This window comes from Pipistrellus kuhlii, unplaced genomic scaffold, assembly GCF_014108245.1.
Source record: "Pipistrellus kuhlii isolate mPipKuh1 unplaced genomic scaffold, mPipKuh1.p scaffold_m20_p_108, whole genome shotgun sequence".
Taxonomy (NCBI): Eukaryota; Metazoa; Chordata; class Mammalia; order Chiroptera; family Vespertilionidae; genus Pipistrellus; species Pipistrellus kuhlii.
This window is the reverse complement of record NW_023425414.1, coordinates 1-15,778: the sequence shown is the minus strand read 5'-3', so window position 1 is coordinate 15,778 and position 15,778 is coordinate 1. Positions and strand designations below refer to the sequence as shown.

Sequence of the window (15,778 nt, the reverse complement as noted above, 5' to 3'; positions counted from 1 at the left end):
AAAGAAAATTCACACAGTGAAGATGGAAGAAGCAAGAAGTCAACAGCAATGAGACAAGTATTTGGAGCCACTTTTTTATTCAAATAGATTGCTGACTCTGAGTAGTCACAGAGAAGCTAGATTCAAGAATCTCATGGAGGCATAGACAGTTTGGCTCAGCAGATATAGCATGGGATTGAGGACTGAAGGGTCCTAGATTTGATTCACATCAAGGGCATATACCATGTTACAATCTTAGTCTCTGGAAGGGGGCACGAAGGAGGCATAGGACCAATGATTCTCTCTCATCATTGATGTTTCTATCTCTCTCTCTCTCTCCCTTCCTCTCTGAAATCAATAAAAAGGTGGAAGAAGAAAAAAAGGAAGAATCTCATGGGGCCCAAAAAGAGGTCTTGCCAAGGCGGAGGCTCCCCCATAAACATCGTCATCTTGTGGTTAAGACTAAAAAATAGATGAGCCGCAATAGGGCCAGAAGCCTGGTTTTGAATTCCCTCAGTCCTTGATGGGATTGTAGTGACCCACCTGCTACAGGCGACGGGAAATACACCTGGAGGAGGAGACTAACATGTGGTCTGCGTAATATGTCATTGCTCGTCAGTTGGGGTACAATCTGGGAGACAGCCACCCATAGCACCAAGAGAAGACGGGATTTATTAGCAAACCCAGACCACCTTAGACAATATGCCAGAATCCAGGAAGTGACATTCTGGAGGGAGCGGGAGGGTGAGAGACAACGTCATGGTGCAGCTCACCTGAAACACAGGTGCAGGTGAGCTGGAGAGAGCCGGCCCATCACCCGTCTTCTTTCTGCTCTGCCTGGGGATGCTCATTCACCTGTTCATGTTAAACAGGCCCCAAGGTCTCCTCATGCTTCAGCCATGAGTCCTGGACTTCTTTCCCCTTCACAAGAGGCTGTGGTGCCTCTGGCCAGGACTGAGCTCGGAGCGAGTCCTCATTTGCCTGTGTGCTTGATCTCTGAGTACTCGTGGGTGATGGTGGCCTCCTGGTCCCGGGGCTCCCGTGGCTTCATGCCTTCAAAGGTGAGGTTGGCATAGTGGAGCTCCTGTTGCTCCCCTGACACAGGGCCCTTCTCTGCAGGTGACGCTTGGTCTGGGGGCCCATCTGGCTTCAGAGTTTTCTTGGAACCCTGAGTGAAGAGGAAGGAAGGGCGTCAGAGAGGAATGAGGCAGACATGGTCCCAAAGAAAAGTTGGGCTGGTGGAACAGTTTGACCATTCATCTTCTTATGGCACATACACTTCTCATAGACTCGACTATTTGCTCATTCATTAAAAACATTTCTTTTGCTTGTTTTTTGGGGGATTCGTTCTTTGGGTGTGAAATGAAAGAGACTTATTCAGGCACTGCAACCTAGGAGAATGGTGGACTTGCATCTCGAAGACCATACTCCTTCCAGCTCAAGCCTGTTTTTTCTTTTTCTTTTTTTTTAGATTATTGCAGATGTTGGTTAGACCATATCAAAGGCCTACTAATCATATTTCATTCCCTCAGAAACCCAGTAAGCATGATACTCTAGTTATCCCCACTTACAGATAGAGAATCTGCTGTAAAGGGAGGTGAAGGAACATGCCCACTATGGGTAAAAAGTACACGTTTTAGGGAGGTGGTTCTGGTAGCCTGGGCCTATCAGAGAGGTGAGGTGGGCTCAGTGGTCAGTGTGGCTGGGGCAGGAGGCTGATCATGGGTTCCGGGAAATAAAGGGGAAGTCAACTCCCAGCTGCCTGTTCAGCTGACCACAGAAAAGCGGGTGTGGTGAAATGCAGAGAAGCTCAGTGTGGACTTCTTGAATGGATATGCCCAGGGCCCCCTACACGACATAAGAAGACACCCATGTTACTCACCCAGGTGCCCATGACCGGGTCTTCATCATTCGTCACCTTTGGTCTCCCAGAGGCTTGCCTCCTTCGGGCTTTCACTCTAAGGGAAGAAGTCAGCAGCTAGAATGGCTCAGGCACAGGTGGGCAGCTGTCTCACTCCCTGATGGACAACAGAGGCATCCAGACCCTGAGACCAGACACGGAAACACTCCTGACATGCAGGTGAGGACCTCATCCCCCTGAAATATCCAGGCGCTTGGCCAAGACTGAATGTTCATCACCAAGGCCCCTCTCACATGCAGAGACTTGTGCATGAGCCATCATCAGTGTAATTCATGGTAACCAAAAAGTCCAAGGGACCCAAATGTCCATCAGTGAAGGAATGGACAATAAAATATGCTCCATCCATATCATGGAATATACACAGACTGGCCAGATTATGATGATCTCTGAACACATAATAATCTGGCCACTCAGTTTATATCCTATATAATGAAAAGCTACTATGAAAATTGTTCCCTCCACCAGGATTTCCACCAGCAGGCAGGCCGGCCAACCACCCTTGTCCCCTCCTCCTGGCCAGGCTGGCCGAACATCACCTGTGCACAAATTCATGCACTGGGCCTCTAACACACACACACACACACACACACTAAGTGGCCACCTTAATGTGTGCAAAGAACACAATAATCTGGCCACTCAGTGTATTTGTAAATAAAAAGGAATAAAGTGCTGACACATGAACCTTGAAAATCTCAGGCTACATGAAAGAGGTCAGTCACAATAAACATGTATTATATCATTGCATTTCTATGAAATGTCAGAATGGCCAAATCTAGAGAAACAAGAAATACTGGTTGCCTGGGGTTGGGGGAGGTAGAGGAGGATGAAAATACAGGATTATGAGTTTCTATCTCTTTTTTTTTTTTCTTTTTCAGGCTAATGAAAACGTTTCAAACTGTGACTGTGGTGATGGGTGCACAGCTGTGTGATTGAAGTAAAAGCCATTGAACTGTACACTTTAAATACATCGGAGTTTTACCTCCATAAAGCAGTTTCCCCTCTCCACCTCCCCCCTGGAGATACTAAGCTTTGTGTTGGTGAAATTCCATGACCTTTTCCAAACCCCCATGACACGGCTCCCCCCACAGAGGCTTACATGCAAAAGAAGATGAGACACAAGCACAGGGACAGCAGGGCCATGGCACCAGCACCTCCAAGAGCTGCAGGAACCACTCCTGCCTGGGACACCACCTTCCCTGCAGAGGAGAGGGGCATGAGACACCCACTCCCAGGACTCGGTCTCTCCTCTTCCCTCTTCCTCCCAGAACCCGCTGTAGGTTCTGCTCAACCAGAGCCTGGCTTAGCTCAGTGGATGAGCGTCGACCTATGAACCAGGAGATCCTGGTTGGATCGCTGGTCAAGGGCACATGTGGTGGGCTGGATCCTCAGTGGGGGGGCATACAGGAGGCAGCCGATCAATGATTCACTCTCATCATGGATGTTTCTATCTCTCTCTCCCTCTCCCTTTCTGGAATCAATAAAAATATTTGGGGGGAAGGGGGGAGTAAGAGTTGGAGGGTCCTGTCCTAGCAATCCCTCCTGCCCAAGCCACAGCCCTTCTCCCCCAGCTCCACGTTCTACTTGACCCACTCCTTTCACCCAAAGATTCTGCCCCCAATAAGACCCCTGACCTGGCAGCAGCAAGAGAGAGGCGCTCTGGTCCCCATGCATATTCGAGGCCTCACAGCTGAGTCTGAGTCCCTCACTGAGACCCACACGGAGGATCAGGGAGCTGTTGGTCCAGGGCCCCACTGAGCTGGAGGTGACCACATGAGAGGCATTGCCGTGGTTCCCCTCCAGCAGTCCCTTGTCCAGCCTCCAGCGCAGGGAGGGGGCCGGCTGGGCCCTGGCGGAGCAGCGGCAGTACAGAGCCTGGTCCTCCCAGGAGCAGGAGGGTCCTAGAAGCTGCGGGGGGTCTGTGGGGAGCGAGGAGAAGGGGTCAGCGGTGGCTCTCATCTCCCCAGAACACATCTCTCCTGCCCCCTGGGGTCTCCACACTCACAGTCTACAGAGAGGCTGAGAGAGACAGTTTGGGAGCCCAGTGGGTGCTGAGCTTGGCAGGTGAACTCTCCTTCCTGTGCAGGCCACACGTGAGGCAGCTCCAGGATCCCGGTGGTGGAGATGCGGGTGGAGTTCAGGCCTGGGGACCCCTGGAACCAGCTCAGATTGGCAGGGGGGTTGCTGTCAGCCATACAGCGCAGCCTCAAGGTCTTTCCCTCCAGGATGGAAAGGGATGTGTTTTGCAGATTCTTAAAGGCTTTGAGGAGAAAGATTTTGAGGGAGGGAAGGAGAAAGAGAGGGGAAGAAAGAGAGGGAGAGAAAGAGAGAGAGAGAGAGAGAGAGAGAGAGAGAGAGAGAGAGAGAGAGAGAGAGAGATGGAACACAGGTGAGGCTCCTACCAGAGATAGGGTCCTGAGATGATGACTTCCATCCTAGCCCTTCCCATGTCTGATCCCATTCAAACTCCTGCTCCCTCCTCTGCCCCACCAGGGCACCGGGCAGGTCCCAGCCAAGAGAGGAGGGATTCTATCCTACCTGTGTCGTTTCCAAACGAGAAGCCTATGGTGAGGTTCTGAGGAGCATCTGGGAGAGAAAGACAGGGCCCCACTTCAGATGGAAGTCACCCCAATCCCAAGGAGGAGTAGTGGGAACAGGGAATGGGGGAAGCAGTCCATCTGGCCCACTCCCCACCTACATGCAGATCCATGCATGAGTGTTCTCAGGTTACCTCAGCCTCCACACACACACACACAAACGCACACCACCACACTGCTCACATGGACCCAGCCCACCCCTCCATCGCTCACAGGAGACATTGAGCCGGATGGTTGTCTGTGTGGGCACCGAAAATCCTTGGACTTGGACCTGACAGGTGAGGTTGGTGCCATGGTCCCGGGGCCTTGGGATGAGCACTGAGGAGCGGAGGTTCTGAGGGTCCAGTGAGTCCACAGCGGCTCCCTCCCAGGAGAAGGTGAGAGGTCGTCCCCCTTCACAGGCCCCTGGCAGGCTGCAGGTGAGCTGTGTGGGGTGGCCGGATTCCAGAGGCTCCGGAATATGGATGTGGGGTTTCTCTGTCAGGGCTGCGGGGGAGATAGGCAGGTGCCTGGGCTCCAGGGGTGGGGACTCAGAGTGGGGCCCTGAGAGAGACCCCATCTCGGGCCAGAACATACCCCATACCCCCTGTCTCTTCCCATTTCCCAGGGCCCAAGGCCTGGACAGGAGTGTCCAGCATCCTGTTTCTGCTCTAAGACCGAGTCCCATGACCCTGGGTCCTCTCTGGGGCCCCTGCCTTACCTGTCACCTGCAAATCCAGCTTCTTATCTTGGTAACTATATCCTGGTAAGTTATATCTTTGGGGATTTCCTTGGAAATTATATCCAGGATATCCTATCTCCACTCGGAAGTCGTAGCGTCCTGAGTCACTCCTCCTGGCGTCTCTGATTTGCAGGGAACAGTTGTTGGTAGTGGGGTCTGCGAGGAGGAAGCGGCCTTTGGTCTCCTGCTTTACTGGTTTGTCTGGGTTCGTCGAGGCCACAGGAGCACCACGGTTTGTCCTGTCCCCTTCCCGGTACCAGTAGGTGAAGAATTTGCCAGAGGAAGTTCCCGAACTCCTCCAGTAGGAGAAGGAGCAGGGCACGTGGACACACAGACCCTCCTGCACCGTCACCGAATCCTGCACTCGGAGCTCATAGCCTGGCTGCTCCTGCAGGGACCCTGATGGAGGGGGACACAGAGGCTCAGATGCAGCCTCTCCCCCTCCCCCACCAGGCCAGCCCCCCTCCCTGGGCTCACTCACCCCCCCAAAGCAGGGGCAACAGCAGCAGCAACAGCAGCAAACACGCCATATCTGCCTCTGGCCTGGCAGAGCTGGTCCAGGTCCTTGTGTCAGGGAAGGAAGTGCCCAGCTCTGGGGTGGAGCTAAGGACACCCCAACAGGAAGTCCTGGGGGAGACTGTGGCCAAGAAGGAAGGGGAACTTGGCCTCCACAAGACTTGGGGGGTGAGGTGGCTGAGAAATCATCCTGTCTCCCCTTCCCCATCTGACACAGCAGGTAAATGCACTGAGGTCCCAGGAGGTGGAGTGGCTTGTCCAATGTGAATCTGGAAGTGATCCCCTTGCAGAGGAGGTTGAAGTGGAGAAGGAGCTGGTCCTGGTGACTCAAGGGGACCCACCCTACAGATGAAACTGTTGAACATTCTGGAAAAGGATAATTTTTCATATTTTTTTAGACTAAATGCTGGCAAAGAGAGAGGAATTTAGACCCAAGTGCAGGGGAGGGGGGAACCCAGGGCAAAGCTGAGTGTTAACGGCCTTTGCTCAGATGGTTCTTGGGAACATGGGATGCACCTGTGTTGGCTTCAAGGGTCCGAGGATCTGAGGGACAGGGAGGGCGCACAAACTCCATCGGAAATGGACGCCCCATTTGGGGAAACCTCAGCACCCCAGCAACGTTGCCCCTGAGAGCTAATGAAATTCAACCTTCATGGCCCCTCATCGCTGGGTGCCTGTTCAGAGCCCCACCCGGGCTCATAGAAGTGCTCCCTTTCTGCTCCATTTGTGCTCCAACCCAGGCATAACAAACCCTGACATCACATTCCCGCTGCTGGAGCACATGGTGGGGCTTCTGTGTGCCTCTCTGGGCCTGACTGATGGAATCTCAAGAGAGGAACCAATGAGCGAGGAGGGGGAGAAGGAGGAGTGGGGACCTTGGAGCCTTCAGGATAACACTCACAGTCAGCTAGGGATGCAGGAGGCTCCCCTGGCGGGATAGAGGGTGTGCTCAGCAAGCACCACACCTCACACAGCAGCACCAGGTCCGAGTCCAGCAAGGCAAGCACAATCAGTAAAAACTATGAAAATTTGAAAGACGAAAGCTGACTTTCTTCATCAAGGAGTGTGTCTATATAGAAAAATCCACAAATACATTCAGATACATGCAGGGGCTTCAGAAGAGAGTCAGAAAGGCTTCTAGGACAAAATCAAATTGCAAAACTCAAATGCGTCCATACAGCACAGTGAGCAAGGAAAGACAGGATTGTTAGAAAGAGGCCATGGGCACATCAAAACTTACGATGTTCCTGAAATAGTCAGAGATGCCCATCACAAAGATATACTATGAACTTCCTTATTAGAGGAAAGACAAATCTGTTTGGGAGGACATTTCAGGTGGAAATAGATAGCCCTTGCCAATGGTTCCATAATGGAAGCATCGTCCCTACAGCAAATTAGTTACAGGTTCAATTCCAAGTCAGGGCACATACCTCAGTTTCCATACCAGCTCAGGGCAAGTATGTGAGGCAACGAATTTATGTTTGTCCCTCAGATTGACATTTCTCTCTCTCTCTCTCTCTCTCTCTCTCTCTCTCTCTCTCTCTCTCTCTCTCCTCCTCCTCCTCCTCCTCCTCCTCCTCCTCCTCCTCCTCTCCATCCCTCCAAGCCACAAGGTACAGTCAGAAAAGCAGAAGGGGAAATTTCCCCATAACCTGTGTCAGGCAAGATGGGCCTCAGAGACAGACAAGGGGCCAGGGGATGACTCACCTCAGAGCACAAGGCCCATCCTAAAGCAACCCACAGGAAAGAACTGGGGGAAGGAAGCAACCATTTGCACATTCAAGAAGGGCCACAGAATTCATCCCAGGGAGAGGAGAGTGTGTGTGTGTGCGTGAATGTGTGTGTAAGTGTGTGTGTGTGTGTGTGTGTGTGTGTGTGTGTGTGTGCCTGTGTATATTCCAAATAAGCTAATGACCAAACTTTTGTGGGGGTGAAACTTTTGACATAAAATTATGAATGCAAAATTTGGGTGAGTGACCTTTGGAGCTGTGTATCATTACACCTCACCCATCTTTTTCTGTACCGCGGGCCTACTATGCCCCTTCACCCTTCCTTCCTTCTCTGTGTAGGAATCTGATTTGGGGCTTTGAATATTAATGCACTGATACACCAAGCAAGACTCCTACAGGTCTAAGGAGTTCTCTTATAGTCCTTTAGGATCACTGATGTTGAGTCTCTTTTAATGACTTTGTTGGCCATTTGACACCATCTTTGGAGAAATGTCTATTCAAGGTTTAGCCCATTCTTCAATTGTGCTATTTGGGTTTCTTATGTTGTCTTATTTGAAATGTTTCCCTCTTTTTTTGTTTTTGTTTTTGTTTTTGTTTTGTTTCTTTCTGTTTGGTTTTTGTTTGTTTGTTTTTTTGTTTTGTTTTGTTATTTTTGTTAATCCTCACCCAAGGATTTTTTTTTTTTCATTGAATTTAGAGAGAGTGGAAGAGAGGGAGGTTTAGGGGAGAGAAAGACTTCCAGCCTCCAGGTCTTGGACCAATAAATTCCTGCTATTTATAAATCACCAGACTATAGTCTTTTGTTAAAATATTCTGAACAGCCTAAGACATCTGACCTTTTATTTCAAATATATTTTTATTGATTTCCGAGAGGAAGGGAGAATGAGAGATGGAAACATCAACAATGAGAGAGAATCACTCATCAGACACCTCTGGTGTGCCCCACACTCAGAATGGATCCCACAACCAGGAATGGAATGGTTCCTAGGTCGACACTCAAACACTGAACCATGCCAGCTGGCCATGACCTTTTCTAATGCGTTTATGCACCGATGGACATTGGGTTGCTGACAGATGTTGACTATTGTGAATAATGCTGCTACAAATATGAGTGTGCCAATGTCTTTTTGAGGTTCTTCTGTCAGATCTTTTGGATATATATCCTTAAAAAGGGATGTTACATGGTATGGCAATTCTATTTTTAATTTTTTTGAGGAAATGCCATGTTGTTTTTTGTAGCCAGTAAACCCTCTTACAATCCCACCAAAGGTGCAGAATGGTTCCAGTTCCTTCACATGCTCACCAGCACTTGTTATTTTCTGTGGTTTCTATTCATAGTGGCCATCCTAAAGGGTGTGAGGTGATCTCTCATGACAGTCATTGACTTTTGCATTCCTTGGTTGATTGTTGTATGTGCCCTGACTGTGACGGAACTGGCAAACTGGGTATATCAGGAAGACACTCTAACCAACTGAGCTACCCAGCCAGGGCTTCCATTTCTAGTTCTGTAGGATTGCTGATGCTGTGTTTCTCTTCGTGACTTTGCTGGCCACTTATATATCACCTTTGGAGAAATGTCTCTTCAAGCTTTAGGCCCTCTTCAATTGTGCTATTTGGGTTTCTTATGTTGTCTTGTATGAGTTTGTAATATATGCTGGATATTAACTCCTTAACAGATACAATCTTCTCTCCCATTCTGCAGGTGGCCTCTGGAGCCTGGTGATAGTGACCTCTTGTGTTCAGGTTTTGAAGTTGGGCACAGTCCCACTTGCCTATGTTTGCTTCCCTGTTCTGTGATTTTCATGTAAATATCCAAGAAACCATTGCAAATAAATAAATGTCTTGTGGTTTCCCCCTATGTTATCCTCTAAGAGTTCTATGATTGTGGGTATTACATGTAGGGCTGTAATACGTGTTGAGTCCCTCTTTGCATAGAGGAAAGTGATTTTGTGATAGAAACCTAGAACTGCATGAGAGAAACATAACTGTGAGGATTGCGTTTTAAAGTAGTCATTGTTTTCCTGGAGTATGTTCTCACAGTAGAATCTGAAGAAGCTGAACTCACATAAATAGAGTAGAATGGTGATGCAAGGGCTGGGGGTGAGGAAATGGGGAGATGTTAGTTAAGAATAACTTTCAGCTACAAGATGAATAATTCCCGGGGATGACTGGACAGCATGATGACTACAATGAAGAGGATTGTATTATATACCTGAAAGCTGTTATGGTTTTACATCATCAGTATAATAACCATAACAATGGAGTTATGAGAGGATGGAAATGTTAATGAATCTTTTTGAGGTAATCTCTTCACTATGTAAGTGTATCAAATATGCACATTGCATACTTTAAGCTTGTATATATTCTGTTTAACAAACTATCTCAATAAATCAGGAAATAAATTAATTGTCTACATCCAAGTAGTTATGAATGTTCTCTAAAGCTTATCAAATTTATGAATGTAAGACATATGAACATAATAATACAAAGTGGAGAGACGGGCATTTGAAATCCAGGCGGGGCAGTGGCTGCGGCAGCGGCCGGAAGATGGCTGCTCGGCCGCGGCAGCATCGCTCTCGGGGTCACAAATAACGTTGTTCTGGAAGCTCCCTTCCTTGTTGGCATCGAAGGTTTACTCAAAGGCAGCACTTACAACCTTTTATTCTGTAGTTCCTGTGAGATTCCCATTGGTTTCCATCTGCATTCTACCCATGCTGCCCTGGGTGCATTGAAAGGTCACTTCTGCCTTTCCAGTGACAAAATGGAATGCTAAAAGAGAAGGTAATACTAACGCATAATCACTTAAGTTCATTGATGAAGATGCTGGAGGAAGTGACTCCTGACCAGTCCAACACAGAACCAGAGCTTGATTATTAGGGTCAGGCCTTACTGCCATCTTCAAAGACAGGTGCTGTTCAATCATTTCTTGAGAAAGTTCAACTTCAAGAATGGACAGGAAATGTGGTTTATTATGCGTACATCTATAATAGGCTGATTTTCCAAATGATTTGTGAAGCTGTTTATAGAAGATGAGAAATTAAGCAGCTCTCTGGCCAAGATCTACTTGACTTCTGAAATTATTTTAGCTCAGTTTCATAGTCATTTCTGAAAACACCTTTAACTGCATATTTGGGGATTAAGGGGCAATGTGCCATGAATGATCTTAGGAAATATACGGTAATAAAGTTGTACTTAATGTTGGGGGGGAAGTATATTATATACCTGAAAGCAGATGTGTGACTGAGGCGAATTGTTTTAAATATTGCACTTTTTTATTATTCATGAATACATGTAGCCTAGCCCGGGTGGCTCAGGAGTTGAGTGTCATGTAAACTTATAAACCAGGAGGTCATGGTTCGAGCCCAGGTCAGGACACATGCCTGGGTGACAGCTTTATCCCCAGTAGGAGAAAGGAGGAAACAGGTGATCCATGACTCTCATCATTGATATTCCTATCTCTCTCTCTCCTTCCAACTACCTGTCACAAATTAATAAAAACATTTTTTAAATAAGAAAAGATATAAATGCCAATTGATGAATAATGACAAGGAATACACAAAATCCTTACTTCAAACACGTTCAACAACAGCAACAACAAAGAGAGGAGATCCAGATGTATTTGGCCTCAAGAAACTCCCACCGACATTACAGAGCAAAATCAATGGTCACGTGGAAACCTCAATAAAGGCTTCGCTAGGCTGCCCTGCACCTGCATCTGCTTCCTGAGGAAATCCAGGGCTTCCCCAGGCACAGAGGGCCCCTCCTCTCAGGAGGTAAAAGGAATAAAGGTCTTCTCTCCATGGCATTGACTCCCCTTGTGGTCACTCAGTCACTTCCACAAAATGAAACCCAAGGGTTTCATGTGAGACAGGTGAGCAAAGAGCTTCCAGGGAGAAGGTGACATTGACGTTCCAGGACGGTCCCTCTAGCCTGGTGTCCACACCTCAGTCCCGTCTTGAGACAAAGGGAGGATCCATCAGGAGCTCTGCCTCATGTTTCAGGGGCTTCCACTCCTGCGGAACCAACACCGGTGTCAGGTCAGAGACTGGGCCACTCCAGGCAGAGCCGGACAGCACGGCCCCACCTGGACCTCAGGGCCAATTACTGAGCTTCCCCGGAAGAGACAGGCCAGCTCACCTGGTGTAGTAGAGCCAGGTGAGCACGTAGGTGAGGAGGAAGCCAGCCCCCATGAGGGCCCCTCTGATCAGGGTGATCACCCAGGGCCAGGAGCCCTGCTGCTCCTCAGTCACACATCTGCAGGAGTGCGGGCTGCCTGGGGATGACGGGAGAAGGGTGATGTGTTGTCCAGGTCCCAGTCCACCCACAGCACCCACACCTGTCCTGCAACTCACTCTGCACAGAGAGGCTGAAGGAGATGTGCTGGGAGCCCAGCGGGTGCTGAGCCCGGCAGGTGAACTCCCCTCCGTCTCCAGCCCCCACATGGGGCAGCTCCAGGACTCCGGGAGCTGAGGGCTGGGGCAGGCTCAGGGGTCTCCCCTCCTGGGACCAGCTCAGCTTGGCAGGGGGGTTGCTGTCAGCCTCGCAGACCAGGAGCAGGGACTGGCCCTCCAGGACAGACAGGGACGTGTGGTTGCTCACAGTCTTCAGGGCTGGGGAGAGGAACACAGAAGGTGGCTCAAGAGACAGTGACCCTGCTGCTCAGGCCCGGCTCCCAGGACAAAGGGGACTGAGCTCAGGGTGTACATGAGAGAAGTGGGCAGCCCCTCAGGTGGAGATGCTTCAAGAATGGAGGCAGCCTGGCAGGTGAGAGGAGATGTACAGACACCTGCAAAGTCTCAGAAGGCCCAGAAGCACCAGGAACTTGATGATGGTGGTGAAGAGGCAGAGTCAGAGTGTCTGGTGCCTCGAGGGCCACGCTGAGGGCAGTGGGCTGTGCCCTGGGCTCCCTAGAGAGCAGCAGGGAGCTGTACACAGGGAGGCAGAGGGCCGGTGCCCAGACTAGAAAGATCCTGGTGGGCGCCTGGGGTCGAGACCAAGGCGATGAGACTGGAGGCAGGGAGGCTGAGGAGCAGGCTGAGGCCATGGGGCCCCAGTTCTAGGACAAGGCTGGAAGGGGTCTGGGGACCAGGGAAGGCAGAAGAAGGGAGTGATGTGAGAAGAGAGGTTTCTTACAGTTGCTGATGGGGCAGGGCTGGTGAGAGAGGGAGTCATCTAGAGTGAGTCAGGCCACACGGGGTTAAGTGGGGCAAAAGGCACCAGCAAGAGGTGCCTATTGAGTCCTGGCCAGTGTCACTCAGTGGTTAGAGCACTGGGTTGCAGGTTCGATTCCCAATCAAGGGCAGGCACCTGAGTTGCAGGTTCCATCCCCAGGAGGGGTATGGAGACAACTAACTGATGTGTGTCTCCCACATCAATGTGTCTCTCTCATCCTCTCTCACACAATGTCTCTCTCTCTCTCTCTCTCTCTCTCTCTCTCTCTCTCTCTCTCTCTCTCTCTCTCTCTCTCTCTCTCTCTCTCTCTCTCTCTCTCTCTCTCTCTCTCTCTGTGTGTGTGTGTGTGTGTGTGTGTGTGTGTGGTCTTCCCCTCCCTCCCATTCACTCTGAAAACAAATAGAAATATACCCTCTGGTGATAATTTAAAAGAGAGAGAGAGAGAGAGAGAGAGAGAGAGAGAGAGAGAGAGAGAGAGATGCCTACTTATGCAGATCTGTGGCTGGACTAAAGCTGTGGGGGGCATCAGGGATGGTCAAGATGGGACAAGACCCTAGGCTGAGACCTGGGACGCACTGAGCATGCCCAGGAAAGTGAGGAATGGGAACATGGCAGGCTCATGGAGACAATGACGGGATCAGAGATGAAGGAGGACAGGGATCTGAGCAGGGAGGGCAGATGGGGATTCTACAAAGAGGAACAGGACAAAGCAGAGCCTGGGGTTGTCACTGTGTAGAGACAGGAAGTGAGCAGTGGCCAGGGGTTGGGGGCTGGGACTGGGAGTGCCCCCAGATGGGAGAGATTGTGCAGGTGGGCTGCACAGCCTGCAGGTGAGGTAACCAAGCTGAGCGACCCCCTTAGACACGGGGGAGGTGATAAATGGCAAGTGGCTTGTGCTTCGCCTCGAGGGAAAGTAAACTTAGATGTCCAAAAGGGAACAGGGTGCAGCCAAAGGCTATGGTGGCCCCGTGGGTGTGAGAGGCTGGTGAGGGAGCAGGGGACAGACCCACCGCAGGGGGCTGCAGGGTGAGGGAGGAGGGTGTCACCTCCAGGCCCTGAGCCTGAGCTGGCAGAGGCCCCGCCCCCTTCATCCCCAGAGAGGAGGGAATGGCTCCTACCTGTGCTGTTTCCCTGGGAAAGCCTGATCATCAACACAGGAGCATCTGGGGAGGGAAAATGTGCTGACAGGAGGGGGCATTTGCCCTTTGCCCCGGGGGTCACAATGTGGGAGGGGGAGGGTTTTACTTCAGCAAAATCCTCTGAGAAAGGGAACCCAGGACTAGACCTCCCTCTGGATCCCTCTGCCCTGTGGGACCCAGCCACCCCTCCATCACTCACAGGAGACATTGAGCCAGATGGTTGTCTGTGTGGCCACCGAAGATCCTTGGAGTTGGACCTGACAGGTGAGGTTGGTGCCATGGTCCTGGGGCCTCGGGGTGAAGGTGAGCACTGAGGAGCTGAGGTTCTGGGGGTCCAATGAGTCGACAGCGGCTCCTGCCCAGGAGGTGAGAGGTCGTCCCCCTTCGCAGGCCCCTGGAAGGCTGCAGGCCAGCTGTGTGGGGCGGCCGGACTCCAGAGGCTCCAGAATACGGATGTGGGGTTTCTCTGTCAGGGCTGCGGGGGAGAAAGGCAGGTGCCTGGGCTCCAGAGTGAGGATTCAGAGTGGGTCCCTAAGAGAGACCCCACCTCTGGCCAGAGCTCACCCCAGGCCCCGTGTCTCTTCCCATCACCCAGGGCCCAAGGCCTGGACAGGAGTGTCCAGTGTCCTGTTCCTGCTCTAAGACCGGGTCTCATGTCCCTGGGTCCTCTCTGGGGCCCCTGCCTTACCTGTCACCTGCAAATCCAGCTTCTTATCTTGGTAAGTATATCCTTGGAAGTTATATCTTTGGGGATATCCTTGGATATCATATCCAGGATATCCTATCTCCACTCGGAAGTAGTAGCGTCCTGTGTCACTCCACCTGGCGTCTCTGATTTGCAGGGAACAGTTGTTGGTCGTGGGGTCTGCGAGGAGGAAGCGGCCTTTGGTCTCCAGCTTCACTGGTTTATATGGGTTGGTCGAGGCCACAAGAGCATCACGGTGTGTTCTGTCCCCTTCCCGGTACCAGTAGGTGAAGACTTTGGCAGAGGAAGTCACCGAACTCCTTGGGAAGGAGAAGGAGCAGGGCACGTGGACACACAGACCCTCCTGCACCGTCACCGAATCCTGCACTCGGAGCTCATAGCCTGGCTGCTCCTGCAGGGACCCTGATGGAGGGAAACACAGAGGCTCAGATGCAGCCCCTGAACCTCCCCCAACATCCCAGCCCCCGTCCCTGAGCACACTCACCACCCCACAGCAGGGGCAGCAGCAGCAGCAGCAGACACGCCATATCTGCCTCTGGCCGAGCAGAGCGGGTGCAGGTCCCTGTGTCAGGGAGGGAAGTGCCCAGCTCTGGGGCGGGGCCTAGGACACCCCAACAGGAAGTGCTGGGGGAGAGACTGTGGCCAGGCTGGAAGAGGAACTTGGCCTCCACAGGCTGGACGGGCAGGGGGAGGGGCAAGGGGGAGGTGAGAAGGGGGAAGGGGGGTGTGGGAGTGATGAACTGTATTGTGTCCCCCTCCCCCACAGTTACACATGGGCACTCTGAGCTAGTGGGCTGGGGTCAGGCTTGTTCAGGATCCTAAGGTCCCGTGGTGGCAGCGCCTCCCTTTGGCACCATGTCTATACGGGAAAGAGACCACTGGGGCCTTAAGCCGACCAAAGACCCAAATCTTTTATTTTTTTTTAATATTTTATTGATTTTTTACAGAGAGGAAGAGAGAGGAATAGAGAGTTAGAAACATTGATGAGAGAGAAACATCAATCAGCTGCCTCCTGCACAGCCCCCACTGGGGATGCGGCCGCAACCAAGGTACATGCCCTTGACCGGAATCGAACCTGGGACCTTTCAGTCCACAGGCCGATGCTCTATCCACTGAGCCAAACCAGTTTCAGCAAGAACCAAATCTTTATGACATCGTGGGAGCAGCCTGAGGCACCCAGGCCGAGGGTCCAGGTGGCTGAGGTCGCCTGGGTCTGGAGAAGGTTCGTTCTCAGGGGCAAACACATCAGGGGGAACAAGAACTGTGGGCCCCACCAGTGACCCTGGGGCCTCCCGGCACC

The 15,778-nt window shown here is 51.3% G+C and overlaps 2 protein-coding genes across 8 annotated transcripts in view; both read right to left on the bottom strand.

The window, feature by feature from the left end:
* Window positions 1–15,146, bottom strand: part of LOC118714889 (sialic acid-binding Ig-like lectin 14) — a 66,802-nt gene extending 51,656 nt beyond the window's left edge. Inside the window, exons 1-7 of one of the 7 annotated variants that reach the window (XR_004986706.2) lie at window positions 14,963–15,142; window positions 14,461–14,880; window positions 13,972–14,247; window positions 13,752–13,796; window positions 11,798–12,071; window positions 11,599–11,734; window positions 10,896–11,474 (exon numbers count right to left, since the gene is read on the bottom strand). Coding sequence is in view for 5 of the 7 variants with exons in the window: in XM_036430357.2 (XP_036286250.1) it covers window positions 11,320–11,416; window positions 11,599–11,734; window positions 11,814–12,071; window positions 13,752–13,796; window positions 13,972–14,247; window positions 14,461–14,880; window positions 14,963–15,005 (1,275 nt within the window). In the remaining 2 variants the exon portion in view is untranslated. Of the gene's footprint in view, window positions 1–10,895; window positions 11,475–11,594; window positions 11,735–11,797; window positions 12,072–13,751; window positions 13,797–13,971; window positions 14,248–14,460; window positions 14,881–14,962 lie in introns of those variants that run through there. The other 6 variants (XM_036430357.2, XM_036430359.2, XR_004986707.2 and 3 more) reach the window with 6 other exon arrangements.
* Window positions 638–5,745, bottom strand: LOC118714885 (sialic acid-binding Ig-like lectin 5). Its single transcript, XM_036430351.2, has 9 exons — window positions 5,697–5,745; window positions 5,195–5,614; window positions 4,708–4,980; window positions 4,436–4,483; window positions 3,903–4,157; window positions 3,532–3,816; window positions 2,997–3,096; window positions 1,862–1,937; window positions 638–1,147 (listed from the first exon to the last, which is right to left on the bottom strand). The coding sequence occupies exons 1-9, from the start codon at window positions 5,743–5,745 to the stop codon at window positions 953–955; spliced, it is 1,701 nt and encodes a 566-aa protein (XP_036286244.1). The 3' UTR covers window positions 638–952.
* Window positions 15,147–15,778: the final 632 nt, after the last annotated feature.

Excerpts from the sequence above, each read along its gene's own strand:
- LOC118714885 (XM_036430351.2), bottom strand. The coding sequence starts at position 5,745 with ATGGCGTGTTTGCTGCTGTTGCTGCTGCTGTTGCCCCTGCTTTGGGGG. Across the intron at positions 4,484-4,707 it reads CATCCGGCTCAATGTCTCCT|ATGCTCCTCAGAACCTCACC; the intron begins GTGAGCGATGGA and ends TTTCTCTCCCAG. Across the intron at positions 3,097-3,531 it reads CTCTCTCTTGCTGCTGCCAG|GGAAGGTGGTGTCCCAGGCA; the intron begins GTCAGGGGTCTT and ends TCTCCTCTGCAG.